The sequence below is a fragment of the Astatotilapia calliptera genome, chromosome 11, assembly GCF_900246225.1.
Source record: "Astatotilapia calliptera chromosome 11, fAstCal1.2, whole genome shotgun sequence".
In the NCBI taxonomy this organism is placed as follows: domain Eukaryota; kingdom Metazoa; phylum Chordata; class Actinopteri; order Cichliformes; family Cichlidae; genus Astatotilapia; species Astatotilapia calliptera.
In genome coordinates, this window is record NC_039312.1 from 21,208,466 (window position 1) to 21,230,862 (window position 22,397).

The following is a 22,397-nucleotide window of genomic DNA, read 5'->3' on the forward strand; positions in this document are numbered from 1 at the left end:
TAACTATTTACATTTTCAGCTTTTTCCTTTCACAAATTTAAAGTGAAAAGAACACAAAACACTGCAAACCACAACACAATTAAATATAAATTATAATATGAAAACTAAAAGAACATGCATATTCTCTGTCATATGGACCTGCATGAATAAACTTTCTCAATCCTTTATCATCTGCAACCGAAAATAGTTGTGGATGATTACTATACCTTTCTAATGTTGTTGTCCCTGCCTCTCTTTCTCTCTCTCTGGCTCTGTTCCTGTGCTACTGAGTGTAACTACTGCCCCTCCCCCCTCTGCCCAGCGTAAAGCACAAGGCTCGCGTGCAGAGTGAAGCGGAAAAAAAGTGCGAGAGAGAGGCTGAGAGAAAGAAGAAAAAAAAAAAACCACGTGACAGCTCGCGATAAGGAGCCGGCTCGCGTCGTTCACGTCAAAGAGTCGGCTCTAAGAGCCATTTCGTTCGCGAACGACCCATCACTACTGTTCACCCAGCACTTGTTACCTGCTCGAGGAGAGATCCGAGAGGTTCGTTACTTCTCTTCTAAACATTGCAACTTCTCATCGTAATGAAAATACGCTGTTTGGGCCAAGTAAATACTTAATTCTGCTTATCGGGGCTCGCTCCTGTATCCACCTCTCATGATTGTTTCTCTTTGTTTTGTAGCTAAAAAAAATCTTGCAGATTATTTCCGTCGCTGCGGCGGGTATTGATCGCTTTGTGTATTCCTCTTTTTTTCCTGCAACTCACGATCAAGTTTAAAAAGAACTCAATGCAGGAGCCACGTGGGGGGGGGAGTTTTGATACTCGAACAATGCTGTTCGAGTATTCAGTTCATATTGCAAATTTAAGTTGCACTTTGGTGCCAATGCGTAAAATCGACCTTTACCCCGTCTGATAATTACTGCAAGCGTAGCATTAGTAGATGTTACGGAGGTGTGTGCTTTGCACGTTAGATGGCTGCAGGGTTAGATTTTAAACAGTCAACTCAGGACCAAAGTGCTGTTTGTCCTTTGGCTAACGATTTACACCCACCAGTCCACTCTATGCGCGGACTCAGCTCTGCAAAGTGAGGCTCCGCGCAGACGCAAAGTGCTCCTTAACTACAAGCCACGTCGCCTCTACGTGTAACCTCATTTTTCAAAGTCTTAGTCTTCAATAACACCTCTTATCAGTCCTACTGATTTCTAATAGCTGCTGTTGTGAATAAACACTATGAAAGAGGGAATAACATTTACATCCATTTAAGCATGCGAGAAGCAAGAAGAGGCCCAATATCTACTCTGAGAGATTTCTTTGCAAAAGCTTTATACGTCGTGTGCTGATAATTATTTAATTATGTTATTGCTCCCAACAGATCAGCTATAGGGAATTATTAAGAAATAAATTAGGAATGCCAGATTGTGGATGGTGTTTATTCTACTCCAGCTGTAAACTTTTTTTCTTATTTTGGTTTCTTGTTTAATTCCATCAGAAAACAGAATCTAGTATTAATAAAATTAAACAGTTGGGATGATGTTGCTTGGTGTAGCGTTTTTCCTTTTAACTCTGTAACTATAGCTACGGGGTCTGTGCAATGTAAAAGTGACCAGTTATCCTGGGACCTCCTGGATCTCCAGCAAAGTCTTCATGGTGCTGACGCACTGAAATAATGTTAAAGTGGTGTTCTTGGAAATGTTCAGATTATAAGTTCAGGTTATACAACTTCAGCTGCAACTGATAACTGTTTTCTTTACGGACCTACTTGTTAAGCATAATTATTTGTTCTCAAATGTTCCAAAAATGTTGAAGATAATTTGTTTACAGCAAACTAAAACCATTGGAAGAACTACAGTGAAGCATGTATTTAGTTCTTTTCCTTTATAAGTGAGAAGTTATTGTTGGTTATTTTCTACTAATAATACATTGACAATTTATACAAATACATAATAGCATGAGTAAATATGTTTGGCTTGGAGTTCACATTCTGAGGTCAAGGTTAGGGTTATATAATTTGCAACGGTGCAGGACACCGGTGTCCTTTTGTACTGTAGTGTACTCTGTTGGCTTACCAGTCTGGCAAAGATTTTCCATTTTTAGCATCATTTGTAGCCAGGTCAGATTGGCTCTCTTATGCTAACTCAGCCCAATCATGCAACTGTTGCATGCTGTGTGGACCCAGTCCAGATGGTGTGAGTGGGAGGAGAGATAGATGAGGGGGCAGCAGAGGGGCGAAAGAAAGATGAATGAAAGAGACATGAACAGGCTTGTTCAGGTGACACAAGACCAGTCAATAACATTAGCGCTGTAAAGGACAAAGACAGAGGAATTGGATTGAGAAATTGGGAGAAAATAAATTACACAACAAAATCCAAGAGAACCTAAAACAAAAGTAGACTGGAGAAAGAATCGGACAGTGAAACAGTAGGTTTGGATCTATAATGGAAGGGTTGCTCAACATGGGTAAGCACATTCATATATTCTCATACAGGTTTAGCTTGATTTTATTTATTTTAATGAAAATGTATTGAATGTTTTACACTTGTAGCTATTTTATTAGGAACACTTGCTCAACTTCTCACTTTTGCACTGCAATAATCAAATCAGCCAACCACATGACAACAATTTAGTACATTTAGAAACACATTAACTTATTAATCTTGGGGGGAGAAAAGCTTAAGGGTAACTCCTAATTGCTGAAACCGGGGATCTTTAGATCTTCCATCTAACGCTTTTCCAACTGAGCTATTTCAGCAGATAGAGATAAATTTAGACAAGATCAAGTTGGCCTGCTGAAGTTCTTTTTTTTTCTTCTTTTTTTTTTGCCTGTCCCGTTTGGTTCTTTTGCCATCAGAATTATTGTCTAAAGGCGAAGAAAGATGCCCAACGGATTTACTTTACCAAATTGACCATCCCAGCCTTGCCGTAATGGTCTATTTGATTCACCTTTTATTGTTTATTTTATTTATTTTTTATTTTCACTTGCTAGATACGGGACAGACTTGAATGAGGAAAAGAAAAGTGAGAAAGGAAGAGGGGGAAAAAACAGCGGAGAAGAGGGACGAGGATAAAGGGCAAAAAAACAAAAAACAACTAAATAAGCAGACAAAAAAATACATATATCAATCACCTGGATCACCTGTTGAGAAAGAAAAAAGAAAACAAGCAGAAGAAAATGAGAGCAATACAATAAACAACATCACGATGATCTATGGGAATATAACAGTAAATACTAAATATTAAACATTATTGTGAAGCACGTAATATCGACAGCGCACAGTGTGCTTTAAGGTAGGAGCCAAAAAGGGTGTAGTTTGTGTGTGTGAGCACCCGTGTGTACACCTGTTAGCATGGACGCGCTTGTATTTAAAAGGTTCCTTCATGTAATGATCTGCTAGAGTGTGTGGGGAGCCACAGCCCCGCCCACCAGAGCATGAAGCAGGTATGGAGGAGATCAAGACTCCAGACATCCAGAGGCCCTCAGAACACAAGAGACCAAGGAAGACTAACAGAGAGGCAGCTGCGCCACTGTCCCAGAAAGAGCTGAGGAGAGTCCCAGATGAGGGGTCGCTCAGCAGCCGTGGAGCAGAAGCCAGGGGGGGGGGGGGGGGGGGGGGGGGGGGTTGCAGTGACGCGCCCGTGAGCTCCGCCGGCAGCCAGCTGTGACTGAGTGACCGAGCCCCAGGCCGAGAGGCCGAGGGCACCCCACCCCCAAAGTGGCCCGAGCGAGCCCCAGGCTCCAGGCCCCAATAAGCAGCCACCAAGGAGTGAGGCCTGCTGAAGTTCAACCTCAGCATCAGAATGGAGAAGAGAGCCTTGAAAGTGGTATCTTGAAGTGGCAGAAGACCACACTGAGAGCCACTCCTGTCAGCAAAGAACAGGAAACCGATGCTACAGTTCACACTGACTCACCAAAATTGGCCTGTAGAAGATTGGAAACAAACATTGCAATCAGTCTTTTTGATGTGATGAGTCTCTCTCCTCTGACGCTCTTCTGCTTCAATATTCAGATGTTAATGTCATATTTGGCAATAACAGCGTGAAAACATGGGTCCATCCTGCCTTGTAGCAATGGTTCAGACTGCTGTTGGTATAACGGTGTGGGGATATTTTCTTGCACACTTCGGGCTTCTTAGTACCAGCTGAGCATTGTTTAAACACCACAGCCTACCTAGCCACAAAGCTGAAGTTGTCTCAAATCGGTTTTTTGAACATGACAAGGACTTCAGTGTGCTCCAAGTGCTTTCATAGTCACCAGATCTCAATCCAATAGAGCACCTTTGAGCTGAGGCAGATGAGGACAAATCTGCAACATTGGAATGTTCCCAGTACCTTTGTCAGTGCATGCGATGTCCAACTTGGTACTAGCACTATGGATTAGTGTTTAATATGAACTGGCAAGACATGTTGCGTGTGATTGATAACCTGTATCTTGATGGAAAAATACTAAATAATCCCTTTTTTGTAATATCATTGATTGTGCAGTGTCACGTTTTTGCATTATGTCCTTTTTCACTTGCATAACAGTCAGATGTCAAATGCCTTTGAACTTCAGTGCAGCCGCAGTTGGATAAATAGCTGCACTCTTACCGTGGGTTCACTGATCGATTGCACAAACACTCCGAAAATGTGACCAAGTGCAGCTCATTCCTGGTATACTGGGGTTACACCCATAATTGGTTTTAATCAGTCATGAAGCCTCAGTGTTGACTGATACTTTGCAAGTTTAGTGTCTTTGACCTAATGTCTATTTATAGTCAGCCTTCCAGTAACAGGTGCCTGCGTGTGTGTACATTTGTCTGGATGTTTGCAGGTGGATGTATTGCATGTGTGTGTTTCCATGTGTACTCTCTGGGACGTGTCTGGAGAGGATCTCAGTGGGACACGTAATGATGTGTGCAGCAGTGCGGCAGAACTGGGTCACAGGGAGGTGGAGAGGAGAGAAATAGAAAACGCAGACAGACACTGAATCTACAGGATAGACGAGTTTTGCAAGTTCACATTATTCTACAAAACCGCCATTCACTGGTTTTACCAGGGAATTTCCTTTGCAGAGTGCAAACTATGTCCTTGCATGTTTCTGTTTGTCCATTCACGGCGTAGTCCTTAAACTGATAACTGACGCATACTATTTAAAAAAACAGCAAACAACCTTTAGACAGTTGCAAAACAACCTTGTAAAATGTGGCTCTTCTGTGATGTGTGCACTGTTCTTTCTCTTGTCTTCTTTCCCGTCTTTGTCCTCACCTTTTCACACAAACCTTATGTCGGACTCACCTCTCATCCTCACGCTCTTTAGTCTCTGTGATGGCCGAAATTGCAAGCTCGACTGACTGTGACATCCTTTAAAATGGATTCCATTGTACTGGCGCAAAGCTCTTAGTCAGGTACCACAATGCTTTGAATGAAAGAAATGGGCTCCATTCCCTGTATAATACTCTCAGTTGGCGCAGCCTATAAACTGTTTATAAAAGATGAAGGTAGCCACCCATGTGTTCAGAAAGTCCTGTTTTTAAGCCTTTAGTTTGGTGCTATGGCTTTTGCCTTGTTTTGTTTTGTTTGTTTTTTGTTGGTTAGCAAGGTCCAGCGTATAAGTGTCACACAATTGAAAGTCAATATTTGGTATGACCTTCTTTATTCTTCAACACAGCCTGAGCTACCCTAGGCAACCTTTCTTGTAATTTCTTTAAGTAGTAACGAAATAATTCTTCAGGCTTCTTGAAGGACCTTCAAAGCTCTTCTTTGGATGTTGGCTGCTTTTTGTTCTGCTGTCTGTCAGAATGACCCCTCACTGCTTTGATAATTTTGCCGTCGGAACTCTGGGCGATCCACTGTGTGTTCTTCTATTTTTAGCACTGGTATCTCATACCATAAAGTATAAAATATCCAGTTAAATCTGAATAATAAAATTTAAACATTCACCCAATTGCTGCCCACGAATAAGGGTTTAAAACCTTGCTCTTATGAAAGTTATACTTCTGCTATCATTTTTTCAGAGCTCTCTCATAGGGTTCAATTCAAAATTCTTTCAGCACCATCTCTCTCTCTCTGCTGCAACCCATGACCTAACATGACTAACTAGCTGTGACCATGGATACCACAGTCTGTCTTGTACCAATCTAACATGGTCCATCACAGTTAACTGAGCCACAGTATTGCAGACTTCCCAGTTTAACCTGCACTTACTGTCCTGCATCACCTCTGAAAAACATGGAATGATTATCATGTATTTGTTGTCATAGATCTTACTCTATATGAAATAACCAGGCGAATTCAGCAGATCCTCTGCTTGGTTAAAAAAAAATTCTAACAAGAGCGGGGATACTGCATGTAAGCTGGAAGTTTCCACTCACTTGCTGAGCAGTCTTTACCTTTGAAAATAATCTCTTGTCTTCCCATCCTGTCCTTTCTTTCTAATAGCTCTCTTCATCTTTCTAATTTGCCTACTTTAAAAATTCATCCATTTATGCTTGCTTCCCTTACTGTGGCCACGTTATAAACTACATGCATGGATTCATGACAGAGATGAGAAGGCGGTGTGCAGGTGGCCCCATTTAGTAATTTAACTGTCTCTGAGGGATGAGCTGAAGCTCGACAGTAGTTTGCATTAAACTGCCAATCAGATTTAATTGCTCACTGGATCGAAGGTGTCAGAACGCAGTTCAGGATGGCCCCAGCCCACTTTAAGTGGGAAATGGAGATTGATGTGCTTTTGTAGCCAGATTCAAGCGGCTCTTTTATGAGCTGCAGGATTAGACACTTGAGCTTTGAGTTCATTGTTCAGCCCTCGAGGTTGATGCTCAGTGATGCCATAGAGACTGGTGGCTGTGGAGTCACTGGGATAAGGTGCTGAAAGGCTTTACCTACTGGTATTTTCCCAGTGTGAGTAGCACATGGCTCAAACTGCGTAGATTATTGGTATATGGACTGCTACTTATATAGAAACCTTCTACTTAGTCTGAGCACTTATTACCAGTCTCATTCACCCAGTCACACATACATTCACACAGCATCTTTTACTTTGTACTTTTATCTAACATTCACACACACACATAAGCCTAGCTTGGGGGAAACTCGAGGTTCAGTAGCTTGCTTAAGGATACTTCCACATATAGACTGTGAAAGCTGGGGATCGATCAACCGACCTTCCGATTGGTAGACGACCCACCACAAACAATTAAAAAGTAATTCACTAGCTGGGACAACATCCTACTTACATATAGGTTGAACAGCATATCTAGTAGATAATGGCAGATGGCTTGAGCATGAATTGAGGCTGTGGTTTGGGAAAGGCTTGAGAGGGGGCTGGGGTTGGCTCCAGATACGCTGATATCTACAAAATCAGAGCTTTCTTTTAAAATTGATATAATCGAGATGTTATAGCATCAACAGATCAAATGAAAGGTTGCACTCATCATTATGAAACTGTAGAATTATGAGCCAAGTTCTCTGGTTTACCTCAGATCTATAAAGGACTGCTTTAGATTTTCAGCTGGTTGAATTGATTTTAATGCCCATAACTTTACTGGTCTGGTTCGCTCTCTTGACTCTTGCAGTTTCATTTCTAGCAGCAGCAGCTGTCAGACTGACAGATACTTCAAAAGCAGAGCTTAAGTAAGAGTAAACATTGAACATTTCATCAAATGTACGGGGGTGCACAAGAATGCTGATGTTTGCCATAACAGCTTTATAGTTCAACCGATTACCATTACGGTGGTGACAGTCGTTATTGCTGGTATGTGGTTTTTGCTCATCCATCCACTCCTTTGTCTTTTGCTTCTGGAGGATTTGTTTTTATTGTGCTTCACAAGCTGACAGAGCGGGTAACAACAGAAATGCAACCTTGGCTCCTTTCAGTCCCAGTGACTGTAAATACTGTATCCAATAGAGAGACTGTGTGTGTGTGTGTGTGTGTGTGTGTGTGTGTGTGTCTGTGTGTGTCTTCCTTTCTGGTCCATGAAAAACAACCAGCCTTAAATTAAACGGTTGCTTCCAGCTTCAAATGTCAGCATAAAAACCTTTATATTGCCTCCATATTATCAGTCGTCGTCTCTGTTTTCAAATGCCACTTTTCTGCTTGTAAAGTATAGCGTATCAGCAGAGCAGCTGTGTATAGTTTTCGCAGTAGTGACTCATAAGTCGGCTGAATATACCAGCATCTAAACCTTTGTGACCCCTGCTGGTGGCAGTTAATGTCAGGTCTGTATGTGTTGTGTTTTATCTCTTAATGTTAGCATATTCTGTGTTGTTCCTTTTTGCTATTGAAACTGAAATTGTGCGCTTCGTTCGGTCGGAAGTGTTCGGTTCATTTGGTTTTCACAGGTGCAGTTGGCAGTAGAGCTTCATGACTCAACTTCATCCCACTGACAGCGTTTCTCTGTCATTATAGCTCGCATCAGGCGCTACTCCGATGTGATGACACTGCCGGACTCTTTCATCCAACGCCAGCAGCTTGACGCCAGTATGGCTGACACCTTCCTGGAGCATCTCTGTCTCCTGGACATCAACCAGGAGCCAATCACAGCGCGCAACACCAGCATAATCTGCACCATCGGTGAGTGTGACAGACAGTGAGTCTCAGTTTCAAGTTTGTTGTCTGACAACTGTTATGTGTCATCGTTGGCTCCGTGTCAGAAAGCCAGCGTCTGGAGGGGGTGGGTGGTCTTTAGCTTGTTGGCAAGGCTTTTTGGCTGATGTAGTTTGAAGCTTTTGCTGTCCAGAAAAAGATGAAAAACAATTAGAAGGAAATACACTATACAAACGGTTCCTAAGTCATCTGGCTCTGGCTCTGGCTTTCCAAATGATGTTTTGATTCCTCGCGAGGACATGGGTTTGTTTATCACTCCCTGAAGGGTTTTCATTAAAGGGATAAAGTAACAGGCAAGCAAACAGTTCATTTTAATGTCTGCCTGTAGCTAACAAAAATTTCTATCATTAACAAATTATACCATGAATAAGGCTATTAATAAAATATCAGGAAATACACAAAAAATAGCCAAAATGTAATTTTATTGTGGCTGTTTAAAACCTAAAGATCCTTTTATGGAAAACAAATAAAATTCTGTTTTTGGGGCCTACATCAAATGAATGAACATTTGATTATTGAAACTGCTTTTCTTTTATTCACTCTCTTTTTTCCTTTCAGGTCCGGCATCTCGATCGATCCCCAAACTTCAGGAGATGGTCAAGGCTGGAATGAATATCGCTCGTCTTAACTTCTCTCATGGATCACATGAAGTACGTACGGCACACATGCTGATCAGCCACAACATTAAAACCGCCTGGTTAATGTTGCCTGTTTATTCACGACACCAAAACACCTTTGACCAATCAGGGGCGTAAAGAAAGAACATCTGGAGGTGTTTTGTGGTATCTGCCACCCACTGTGGAGTGGCTGTGGCTCAGGAGGTAGAACAGATCATCTACTAATCAGAAGGTTGGTGGTTTGATCCCTGGCTACATGCCGAATATCCTACAGCAAGATACTAACCTCAACTTGCTGCTTTAGCATCTATCAGACTGTAATCTGGGGAGTTGGAAGACCTTGCAGTCTTTGTTTCTTGTGTTCCCTGAGCTGCTCCTGTGCAGTTGGGATGTGTGGATGGGAGTGGGTACATCCATGGCTTGTGATGAAGTAACAGCCACATAAATGCCAGCACCCATCACAGATAACAGATGATGATCCATGTGAATCATTTCACTGGCTATTGGTTTTAATGTTGTGGCGCATTTGTGTTCACACGCCTCGGTTCTCCACTCAGCCAGGTATTGATTCCCTGTCTGTGTCTTTCAGTATCACGGTGAAACCATCAAGAACATCAGAGAGGCGGTGGAGACGATAACCTCTGACCCGTTGTACTATCGACCGGTTGCCATCGCTTTGGATACGAAGGGCCCAGAGATCCGCACCGGATTAGTTAAAGGGGTGAGCATGCTTTGCTTCATCTATCAAACAGTCTAAACCTAATCAAACAGTCACATGCAGTCAGGTGTAAGAGGTGCAGAAAATAAGCCCATTCCTTGGTGCAGCACATCATTTGTTACAGGTTGCTACTTTTCCTGGAAAAACAACAGCTGTAGGCGTGTGCTCATCTGCCTTTTCATCATCATCTTATTGTGTTGTTGGTCATGTTGCTGTTGCCTGCTGTCTGCTTTGCTGAACAAATAACTCCAGGCTGCAGGAAACCTCCTTGTGTGTTGATTAGCTTCAGAAATACTCTGCATGGCATTTGATCTGAGTCTGGGTAGACTAATTGAAAGGTGCATGTGGCGGGGCGTGGCCTGCGGTGCCGTGCAGAGGAGGCGGACGCACCTGCACGGCATCCGCAATCACGCCCCGCCGAATTAAATATTGTACTGGGTCCTGTGGTTGGGTTGTTGTTGTGATAGTGTTGAGCGGGCAGCGGGAGAGCTGCAGCTCTGTGAGTATTGTGGACAGCAACCGTCAAAGCTTTAATAAAAAGCATCAAAATGCCACTGGGTCTGCCGTGTATGTTTACAGTGGTGCCGAAACCCAGGACGGGAGGCACGGCAGACCCAGGAGTGGGCCAGCAGAGGGAGGAGCTGGCGAGAATGGTGGCCGAGCTGGCGGCCACGCAGCAGGAGCAGGCGGCGGTGTGGCGCCGCAGGCGGGAAGAGCTGCAGGACCAGACTGAACGCCATCTACAGAGAATGGAGAATCTGGCGGCGCTGATCCGGTCCTGCCCGACACCACCACCACCCCCACCGGCGCTCCCCAATGGCGCTGGAGTGGAGGAGATGCAGTCCGTGCAGGCGCCAGTGCCGGCCCCCAGGTTGCGACCAGCTAGCACGCAGCCTGCCACAGCGCCTGTCCCCACACCTCGCGTAGGAGCCGCTGGGGCTCTGCAGGGCCCGGTGCCCGTTCCTGCGCCCCGGAAGAAGGCGGCGGAGCCGGCAGCGGTGATGGCGGCGCCCGAGGAGCCGCTCCAGCCGGGAGGGGCAGCGGCGATGGCGGCGCCCGAGGAGCCGCTCCAGCCGGTAGGGGCAGCGGCGATGGCGGCGCCCGAGGAGCCGCTCCAGCCGGTAGGGGCAGCGGCGATGGCGGCGCCCGAGGAGCCGCTCCAGCCGGTAGGGGCAGCGGCGGAGGCGCAGCGAGGGGAACGTGAGCTGCTCCCACCGGGAGGGGCGGAGAAGCCGCGGGATAAGTCGGTGGTGCCCGTGCTAAGGGAGTCCGCGCCACCGAAGCCCGAGGTTAGCAGGGTGAGCAGAGCGGCCTCACCTCCACCAGAGGCCGGTGCCTGCCGGGCATCTGCCCAGCCGCCTGCGAGCTGGGGCGCACGACCGTACCAACAGCGCCGCGTCCACCTGCCACGCGGCCGACCTCCGGACCAGCTTCGCCGACGCTGCTGGGTTCGCAGGCGGCCACCTGAACTCACAACTCCCCGTCGCTTGGCCAGGGCCCGGGGGCGCCGACGGTCCGGGCTGATCCCCTCTCCCGCTCGCGGTGGGGGGAGTACGTTCGGCCGGATGGTTCCCCGGCCTCAGTCGGGCGATGGGGGTATGTGGCGGGGCGTGGCCTGCGGTGCCGTGCAGAGGAGGCGGACGCACCTGCACGGCATCCGCAATCACGCCCCGCCGAATTAAATATTGTACTGGGTCCTGTGGTTGGGTTGTTGTTGTGATAGTGTTGAGCGGGCAGCGGGAGAGCTGCAGCTCTGTGAGTATTGTGGACAGCAACCGTCAAAGCTTTAATAAAAAGCATCAAAATGCCACTGGGTCTGCCGTGTATGTTTACAGTGCACTTGAGTTACTAAACACATGCTAAATATAACTCTATTTTTACTAAACATTTATATTTTTAACAGACAAGATATTTACAGCATACAAAATTATATATGTAGGTGAATATATGTAATGGCAACCAATCAATCAACCAATAAATCAGTCAATCATTATTATATATAATAATGACTACCCACGTTGTATGTTAGCTGGGATATCCTTCAGTGCTCCTGCAAACCTACCTGGATAAGTGGTTAAGAAGATGGTGGATGCTATATTTGGCCATTTATAGCAGGCGTGGACATCAACAACATGTTAAAACATTCAACACATGTTAGGAATTATTCATTGAGATGTATACTTTTGACTGCTTGTTTTTTGTAGAAATGTGCAAAATATTTTTGGATTATTCTGTTAATTTTTAAACTTATGCTATGTTTGAATCCCATTCTTGTCTTTTTGACATAACATCTTCTTTTGGCTACTCCCTACTCCCATCTGCATCCATCTCACCGTATCCCTACTGTCCTCCTCTGTCATATCGGCCACCTGCACGTCCTCCTTCTCTACATCCATGAACCTTTTATGTGTTCTTCCTGTTTTCACCTTCCTGAGCACAAGATATTCAAAATCCTTCACCCAGTATTTCTACTATCCTTCCTCTGCAATTTTCCAAAATATCTCAGACTTGTCTCTCTAACTTTGTCTCCAAACTGCTCGATCTGAGCTGTCCCTCCGATGTACTCATTTCTAATTCTGTCCGTCGTTGTCTTACATCAAGTGTGCTGCCTTCTCAAATATTTGGAAATATAATTGTTACGTCATCAGTAAATACCAAATGCTTTGCACAAAGCAGCCAGTGTGTTCCTTTTAAAGTTTCATGCCTGTACAGTACAAAGTCTCTTGTGTTTTCATCATTGCTGCCACTCAAACCCTCTCAGATAAGGTACTAGAACTACTCATTATAAACACTACAAAACACACCGGCGTTTTGTAACACAGCACGCCTTTTAATCAACCAGTCACGGATTTCATCACGGTTCAAACGCAGTCAGTTTTTTTGATTTTCTGCAGCAGCACTCAGAGATCTTGTGTCTAAGAAAATTCAGTTGCTGGAAATGACAATACTACTGTATGTTTGCTTACAACAAGAGCAGTAATTGGAGGTTTTTGTGTTTCGTATCTGTTTCGACAGAAAGTGGAAGAAGAGGTGGAGCTGGTGAAGGGCAACAATGTGCGCGTGGTGACAGCAGAGAGTGACAAAGACAAGACAGATGGAAAGATAATCTGGGTGGACTATCCCAACCTGCCCAAAGTTCTCAAGAAGGATGGAAAGATCTACATTGATGATGGCCTCATTGGACTCCGAGTATTAGATATAGGTAATGTGCATTACACAGACAAGAGAAACTATGGTGTGAAGGGACACAGTATGTGTGGTCGTAATTTGATAAAAATATAAAAATTGTCAGAAAAATTTGCCAATTTATGGATCCGTCCCTGCTGTTGCCAAGGACAAGACAGAAGAGCAGCTCAAATATTTATTTAGCAAGAGAGATGGAAAAGTTCCATTCAGATATTATGTAAATAATACGTTATAATATATTTGACTACCTTTTTTGGGATCTGATCCCCCTACTCACAGCCCACAATTTTTCTCCACCATCAACTATAAATTTGGATCCAAATCAAATTTTACCAAAATAAAGGTCAACAAAACAGTATCAACACAGTCTTGTGTGTTTATCTCCCTCTGCTCTTCCTGGGCCTGTTTGGATTTTCACCTCAGGCTCCTTTATCCTCCCACGGTCCAAAGGCTTTCTTTGTCTTCAATTATGTGAACATTTGTCATTTTCTATCTGCGAGGTGGTTTTTCAGTTTTATGTGCATTCTTCTATAGCTCATTCTCATATATCTCATGCACTGAATGCAACTTTTCAGGCCAGTGTACTGATACAAACATGTCCACAGGCCTATAAACCTTCATCCCTGCATGCACGTATAACTTTAAATCTTTCTATGGATTCTTGAGTTCCATTATTATATATTACTTCTAATGTATTTTCCTTATTATCCAACAATTGTGCAATTTCCCATGCTCTGATTTTTGGTTGTATTATTGAATGTTTTTATAGTATCAATGCACCACTCCTTTGTGAGTCCCTGCATCTCCAACATTTTTCTTGTCAGGTTCGGACTGGGTGGACACGGTGGTGGAATCAGGCGGGATGCTCTGCAGTCGTAAAGGCGTAAACCTTCCCGGCTGCGACCTAATCGGCATGCAGTCGGTCAGCCCGCGGGACGAGGCTGACCTGAGGTTCGGCGTGGCTCAGGGTGTTGATATGGTGTTCGCCAGCTTCATCCGTTCAGCCCAGGATGTCAAGGATGTGCGTCGCGCTCTTGGGGCGCATGGTCGAGATATTAAAGTGATCAGCAAGGTGGAAAGCCGGCAAGGAGTTCAAAAGTGAGTCCTGGAAAAATCCAATTTCCAATTAATGCCATTTCTGCAGAGTTATTTTTAGCCAAACAGGCACTGACGGCATGAGTCTTCCACAACGAGACTTTGACAGGTCTTTTAAATCCACCGCTGATGTGATCTGTCGCTCCTGTGGACAGCCAGCTGTCAGTGAAGGAGAAACATATGTCAACTTTAGATTTTACACATCTATGATAAGCGGTCTCTGTGGCTGTCCATGTGAGTTATTGCAGCCAATTAATATACCTGACATAATTTATTTCCCTGCCTTCTTACCTCCATTACTTATCTCATGCTTTGTCCTGCTGCTCCCCGGCTGCTGACAGTGTTTAACTGCAGTTTTAATAGAAAGACATTAGATAATAAAGATGAATTCTTAACAGTAGTTAAGCTGTTTGTGAATATTTGGTGTTAAACGTCCTGTTTGGATGTCCTGCAGCTGTGTTTTTCCCTTTTAAATCTACATCAGCATCACAGCTTCCTGCTTTTCCTTTCAGTCTCTTTGTTCTTTGCTCATATAGGAGTTTGGATTTCATCCAGATCATTTAGGATTTAAATCAAAATTTTACGCTATCCTCGATATCTTTTGAAGATCTAAAAGCAGCGTGACAAAAAAAAATCTGAATTGGAAGACCTAGTTTTTAGATAACGTGTAGAATCTTCCTTATTCCTCCTTTTGTGCTCTTTTTCCAACTCTCTCTTCTTGAGCCCAAACACTCACTCCTTCCTCTAATCTGTCTGTCAGTTTTGAGGAAATCCTGGCTGAGAGCGATGGCGTGATGGTTGCCAGAGGCGACCTGGGGATCGAGATCCCTGCGGAAAAAGTCTTCATTGCCCAGAAGATGATGATTGGGAGATGCAACTCTGCTGGGAAGCCTGTCATCTGTGCCACACAGGTCAGAGATGAACACACACACACACACACACACAGAGAGAGAAAAAAAATCACAGAAAAAGAAGAAATATTGAGATTAAGACTTTTAACTGCAGTTTCAGCCAGCCGAATGTCAAACGGGTCCAACTACACATTAACCTTACACTCGTGCATAATGTCACTTGTCCAGTGAATTCATTTTCAGAGATGCACACATTCCCTCTCTTTCACACCCCTCTGCTTTTACACACATGCACACACACACACATGCGTGCAACACTCCCGCAGCCATGTTGAGTCACAGTGCTGTACTTTGTTTATGCTACAGCTCTTGACTCGGAGTGACAGCGTTATAGCAGGTTTGCTACTCGAGACCTGAGCCCACAAACAACACCCACACACATGCACTAATCAGCATTAGTCGGAGCTTCTTAACTAAAAATGCAGTCTCACAGGCTATGCTGCAAGCTCATTTTCCAACTGTCTGCCTCGCTTATTGACTCATAACACTGAGTCTCCAGCATACCAATAACGATTTCTCTAACTCGCACTCGTCTGCCTCAGTCTAAATGATCTCTTATTACTCCTACTCTACCATCTATCCATCCACAAAGCCATTACCTCCTGTCTTCGTGCTCGCCCATATCACTTTGTCAAAATGAACAAAAATTGACATACAAAGACTCCGAGTGGCTTATTTTTGATGGACTCATTGGTGAAATCCATTTATAGTACCTTATAGAGACGTTTTGGTTATAGCTGAAATGTATTGTATGTGTGTCTTTGTGTGTTTTTGTGCATTTGCAGATGCTTGAGAGCATGGTGACCCACCGACGGCCAACTAGAGCAGAGGGCAGTGACGTTGCCAATGCCGTGCTGGATGGAGCTGACTGTGTAATGCTATCTGGAGAAACCGCCAAGGGACTGTTTCCTGTGGAGTCAGTTGCAATGATGCATTCGGTGTGTGTTTCTGTGTGCACATGGTGTCGTTCGGTTGCGTCTGACTTAGTGCCCTCTGATAATGCTCTAACCCTCTGTCTGTCCCTCTCCCTGTCTCTGTCGCTCTATCTCAGATCTGTAGGGAGGCAGAAGCAGCCATTTTCCACCAGCAGCTTTTTGAGGAGTTGCGCCGCCTCACTCCTCTCTCCTCTGACCCCACGGAGGTCACGGCGATCGGAGCAGTGGAGTCTTCGTTCAAATGCTGTGCCGGGGCGATTATAGTCCTCACGACCACTGGCAGGTGAGTATATCAGCTAACATTCATGATAAATGTGTCAGAACTAGCAGTGCTATATGCTATATCGTGACAGTTCACCTGACTGTCACGATATAGCATAAGACAAAGTTTTATTGTTGTTTGATGAGGGTTTCCTACCAAAAAAAAACAGTAAATCAGTCAGAACCGCTAAAGTCAAGAGAATCTTACGTTTGTTTCAGAAGAGCAGCAGCAAGAACCATCAACAGATATTACATTGATTAAGTCAGAAATGGCATGGAAGGAGAAGCTGTGGTAGAAGAGGGTTGCAAAGTAGCTTGCAGATGTAAAGAAGCTATGGTCATGTTTAGGGAACTTAAATAAGATGCTCTGTGTGAGGTCTGTGTGAAAGTTGCCTGACACTGAGATCAGCTGATCTACCGGGACTATAGCTGGCCTTCACTTTGTGGCCTGTTAGTTTAATAGAAAGATGCTGGTAGGTGGAGTTTGCTGCCATGTTGTTCTCTCTCCAGTTCTGTTGCAGCGCTAAGCTAAGAGCTAGCATATTTAGCACAAGTAACTAAAAAGCCTGATTAGATTTGGAAAACTATCCATCCATTTTCTTCCGCTTATCTGGGGCCGGGTCGCGGGGGAAGCAGCCTAAGCAGAGAAGCCCAGACCTCCTTCTCCCCAGCCACCTCCTCCAGCTTATCCGGGGGAACACCAAGGCGTTCCCAGGCCAGCCGAGAGATATAATCTCTCCAGCGTGTCCTGGGTCTGCCCCGGGGCCTCCTCCCGGTGGGACATGCCCGGAAAACCTTGCCCAGGGGGCATCCTTGTCAGATGCCCGAACCACCTCAACTGGCTCCTTTCGATGTGGAGGAGCAGTGGCTCTACTATGAGCCCCTCCCGAATGGCCGAACTTCACACCCTATCTCTAAGGGAGAGGCCAGCCACCCTTCGGAGGAAACCCATTTCCGCCGCTTGTATCCGCGATCTCGTTCTTTCGGTCACTACCCACAGCTCGTGGCCATAGGTGAGGGTAGGGGCATAGATTGACCGGTAAATTGAGAGCTTCGCTTTTACGCTCAGCTCTCTCTTCACCACAACAGACCGGTACAGTGTCCGCATCACTGCAGCCACTGCACCAATCCGTCTGTCGATCTCCCGCTCCCTTCTCCCATCACTCATGAACAAGACTTAAACTCATCCACTTGGGGCAGGGTCTCGTCCCTGACCCGGAGTGGGCACTTGGAAAACCATTTGAAAATAATTAACATAAATATATTATCATTGTTTTGGCGGCATGGTGGTGCTGTGGGTATCGCTGTTGCCTCATAGTAAAAAGGGGTTTGAATCCAGCCTGGACCTCCCTGTGCTTGCACACGTGTTAGTGATGTATGCAGGTGCGAATGTGTCTGTAATTTTTGTGAGGCCTGCAACAGACTGGAGATTTATCCAGGGTGTAGGAGATAGGCTCCGGCACTCCGGTGACCTTGGATTGGAAAAGAGGAACTTGGATTAATAATTTCTGTATTCGTCCTTGTAGATGCTAGAAACAAGTTTATTTGTCCTTCTCCAAACAAACATATAACACAGGCTCTTTAAAGTTTGCAGCTTCTTTTATCCCAAAGGTCCAGGCTGAATATTGCAGTAATGTTTGCTGCTTGTGCATCTTCTGGGTTTTATGGGGCTTCATTGTACTGTTTTGTGTATTTTGTACTTTATATAATATATGTGAGATTTCCCGTCTCACATATATTAAATGTGCACACAGGAGGACACACACGTACCTCCTGTTACCAAAATGTGCATAAAAATACACTAGAATGATCTCCAATTAGTTTAGCCATTATGTCTAAGTAAACATACAACCATAACATATCAGATATTAAAACTATGAGATTTAATTCTGATTAGAAAATAGTTTATCTGTAATGTCTGCAATATATTTCAAAAGTGTAAGCACATAAGATTCTCACATTCATAGACAGCAGACAGTCTTAAAAGCAAAAGCTTCTATAAATGAGTGAAGAAACTAACAAATGGAGAGGTATCTGTTTAGTTGATATCCTACTGTGCTCTGGGTGTTAAGCTGCTGAGTAAGTGCCGATTTTACTTTAAGATGTTGAGAGGAAGCGGTCTAAATGACCTTGAAAGCGGGATTAATAACGGATCATGGAAGACAGCAGCTTTAATCACAAAAAGCGAGTTATTATTATTATATTTGGAAGAAAAGAGTCCTGTATGACTTATGCCAAGGAGCAGTGATGCTGCTTTCATTTTTCCCTCAGTATGAAAGTGTTGTTCATGCGTGCCATCACTGATAATTTATTTTCCATCCTTAACTTTGCACTTCTTCTCTGCAGGTCAGCTCATCTCCTGTCCAGGTACCGCCCTCGCTGTCCGATCATTGCCGTCACCAGGAGCCCACAGGTCTGTTCTATGAACCAAAAGAAATATTACTTTTGTGCTGACACCTGGTGCATTTGTCTTACCATGAAAACGTGGCTTAGATCAGTGGTTCCCAAACTTTTTTCGCTGGGCCCCCTTTTGTTTTACAGAAAAATATTTGCACCCCCCCCCCCCCCCCCTGCACGCACAAACACATCCTCCAACCACACACACCCATATTTTGCTCAATTGCGGTTTATTTCACACCTCAAACATTTAGTAAACAGTTAAGCAAATACAAGTAATCTGCAGGTAGTAAGAAAATAAACTACTAACTCTTTTACGCTACGTCTGCACCTACACGGGTATTTTTGAAAATGCAGCGGTTTCGTCCACACGTAAACGGCGTTTTGAATCGCCGAAAACGGAGATTTTTTAAAACTCATTTTTTGCGTTTACGTGTGGGCGAGGAATACAGAGTTCTTGCAACGTCAAAGGTATGTGCCTTTTTTCACGTCAGCTGTGCGCCAATGGCAGATAGTCAGATTAACTTTACTGTATAAAGAGCTAACATCTCCGAAATGTCAGGAGTAGTTAGTCATTACAACAAGTGTTTGTGAACTAAAAATCAAGAATGTGGGATACTGTTTGTCTGTGATTTGGAGAGCCCAGCGGTGCTCCCGACACAGGAAAGACCAATTCTGCAGGGGAGACCTACCTCGGCACTTGTGCAGGTGAAACCAAAGGGAAGATATCCTTCACCATATTTTCTAGTCTTTGGCTTAGAATGAAGTTGGTTTGGAAGCATATTCAGCGATGCTTCATCTCCTGCTTTGCGTTTGTGTGGGAGCCCCATGGTTGTTTTTTTTCCCCCTTTTCATGCCGCGCCCCCCCTGCAATGGCTCTGCGCCCCACCTAGGGGGCGGGCCCCACACTTTGGGAAGGTCTGGCTTAGATGATGATATCTCGCTGTTTTCAAAAGTGATTAGTGTGCGATGTCCACTTTTGCTGTCTGTCGTGGTAAATTGTGACAGTGTTGTCAGACTGGTATCACCAATCTGGAGTATTTATTACCGACTGTATTTCTGTTTTATTGAACTTTCTTGTTCTAAGACCAGTGATCAAAGTGGGTTACACGGTCTTTAAAAAAAGAATCATGGTTTCCAATAATGTCAAAGCAATAATCAGGGTCAAATTTGATGGAGCACATGTGAATGCTCTGTAATAACCCCACACTATGGCTGGTCACTGAAATGAAGGCAGCTCCCCCTGACGTCCATTATTATGACGTCCACACTTTTTGATCAATCACAGGTCATCTTTTAGTATCAATAAAATTGTGGTGACAGAGTACAAAATTGGCATGTTTCATTTTTCTCAGTAATATTAATTAAAAGAAAATAAAAATAAAAGGATACACAAAAAAATGAATATAACAATGACCATATTTTAAACAAAATTGCCTCATTCTGACATACTTTCATAGTCCTCTCTCTTCCTTCTTTAAATGTAAAAATAGGTCTCCATCTCCTGATAAATACGTCTTTCTGAAGTTATTTGTTCAATCAGACAGATTTCCAAATCCTATTCAACCACACGTGCGATGTTGGAGGCTCGGATTTCCACCATCTAATTATAATGCATTTAATTGCTCAACAGTAATCGTAACAGATATACCTGCAGGAATCTTATTTTGATGTATAGCTAACTTTAGAAAAGACCACAGTATGTCCAATATGAGCCTTCCGGGCTCCATATGTGTATTTTATTATTTTGTGTTTGATTTTGATAGTTTTTTTTCTTTGCTGTGTTGTTTTCTGTTTTACTTCCTGTCTGTATGATTGTTTTCTTCCTCTCTTGTTCCCAGTCTCCCAGTTAGCCTTCATTGTATATTTATACACTCCTCTTTGTCACATTGTCTGTTTGCATTCCTGTTTTTACTGGTAAATATATCGGGGGATCAACAGACTGACAGACTATAAAAATCAATAACCACCAAGCAACTTGCAGTTATTTTATAATGTACCTATTCTTTTTTTTTCTCTTTGTCAGGTCACCCGTCAGTCTCAGCTGTTACGAGGCGTGTTTCCTGCCCTCTTCCACCCTCTGCCCGCTCCTGTGTGGGCTGATGATGTGGACAACAGGGTCAACTTTGGCATGGAAATTGGTCAGTCTGTGCTCTGTTCAGCCCGCTTGCAGTTCTTATATAATATAAGCCATATTACTCACATGCCCTTATCTCTCCAACACCACAGGGAAAACAAGAGGGTTCTTCAAGTCCGGCGACATGGTGATTGTGATGACAGGCTGGATCCCAGGGTCTGGTCACACCAACATTATGAGGGCAGTGAATGTCCCGCAATAACATGACCTCACTGGACTCTAACCCTAACAGAGTTGCTGGAGGTTCATTAAGAGAGCCTTTAAAATCTTTTAATGCACCAAAAAGCCAAAGAACCACCCCTAAAATCGAAGCAATAACCTCTGTCGAAAGCAGCAGAAACACTCTACTTAAAATTTGAGGTTATTATGCGGAAACACCTGGTCTAATAACCGCTCATATGAATGTACCCATGACTCCCTTCAAATAAAACTTGACTTTAACTTTAATACGTTGTTCTCCAGTTCTTGTCAGGACACAGGCTTCTGTAATTGAACTGTCCTGCCTCCTGTTTTCATATTGAAAGTGAAAGTATTGTCTCTGTGGCTGCCATTGTTGAAGTACATTGGTGCTCTTTATAGAATTTGGAGATAAGACTTTCATTCCTACCCAGAGTCCCAAGCTTATCTCTGTGCAGCGGCAATTTTTTGGCTATTATGAGCAGCAGCCGATGATGCAGAGCTGACACCCCCTTTGTCAACTGAGATGACCCAGATGGCCACATCTGCATATTGCTCACCCAGAAAGTAATTATATCTGTTCCTGTGTGGGTCTTCCTCATGTCTCATAATCCTTTATTTTGTGACATCCTTGCTTCCTCCTTTTTTCCTTTTGAGCTTTAATGTGCATTGAATCCTCCCGCAGCAGTTTATTTCTCTCTCTCTCTCTTTCTACCACTAATAGCCACTTTTGCAGAGGCTGACTCACTGTAAATATTTCTGTGGTTAGTCTAATAGCGTTTTATCTTTCTGGGACAATTGGAGCACTTACAGAGTTTTATGTCTATATTTGCAAAAGTCTGTTTTCCATAAGCCTGCGGGAATAAGATGTGAGGTTTTTCACTTATTCTACATGTAGATCTATTCAAGTCAACTGCTGAAGTAAAAGTAGCAATACCACAACAAAAGAAAACTGAAATAAAAGTATAGATATCAGATAAATTTATATTTAATCTTTTAAACCACCAATTTGACCTCTTAAAGTATTGTGCAAAAGCCACATGTCACTTCTTTATATTTTGCTACGGAAATGGGAAATAGGTGTAGAGATTTATTAACATAATTTATTTATTAAAATGTGCAAACAATGGATTTAAAATACATAAAGGAAAGAAGAATCTGTATAATACTAACAAGCTTGAAATATTCAATATTTGGTTTGAACGAATTTATTCTTTAACAAAGCCTGAACTCTCTCAGGCAGCTTTCTTGCAATTTTAGTAGTCTTCAGGAATATTTCTCCAGGCTTCTTGAAGATCATTCAAAGCTCTTCTTTGGATGTTGGCTGCCTTTTGTTCTGTTCTCTGTCAAGCTGATCCCACGCTGGTTTAATTAATGGTGAGGTCCGGGGTCTGGGGAGGCC

The 22,397-nt window shown here is 43.8% G+C and overlaps 1 protein-coding gene across 2 annotated transcripts; it reads left to right on the forward strand.

The window, feature by feature from the left end:
* Positions 1–431: 431 nt before the first annotated feature.
* On the forward strand, positions 432–21,265 carry pklr (pyruvate kinase L/R). 2 transcript variants are annotated; one of them, XM_026184513.1, is made up of 12 exons: positions 432–522; positions 8,364–8,528; positions 9,120–9,211; positions 9,768–9,899; positions 12,912–13,098; positions 13,907–14,180; positions 14,938–15,088; positions 15,874–16,026; positions 16,140–16,306; positions 18,631–18,697; positions 20,708–20,822; positions 20,911–21,265. In XM_026184513.1, exons 2-12 carry the CDS (start codon positions 8,390–8,392, stop codon positions 21,018–21,020), a joined length of 1,587 nt encoding a protein of 528 aa, XP_026040298.1. In that variant the 5' UTR covers positions 432–522; positions 8,364–8,389; the 3' UTR covers positions 21,021–21,265. The 2 variants fall into 2 exon arrangements, with proteins under 2 accessions (XP_026040298.1, XP_026040297.1); XM_026184512.1 differs by lacking the exon at positions 432–522 and adding an exon at positions 2,189–2,437.
* The last annotated feature ends 1,132 nt before the right edge of the window (positions 21,266–22,397 follow it).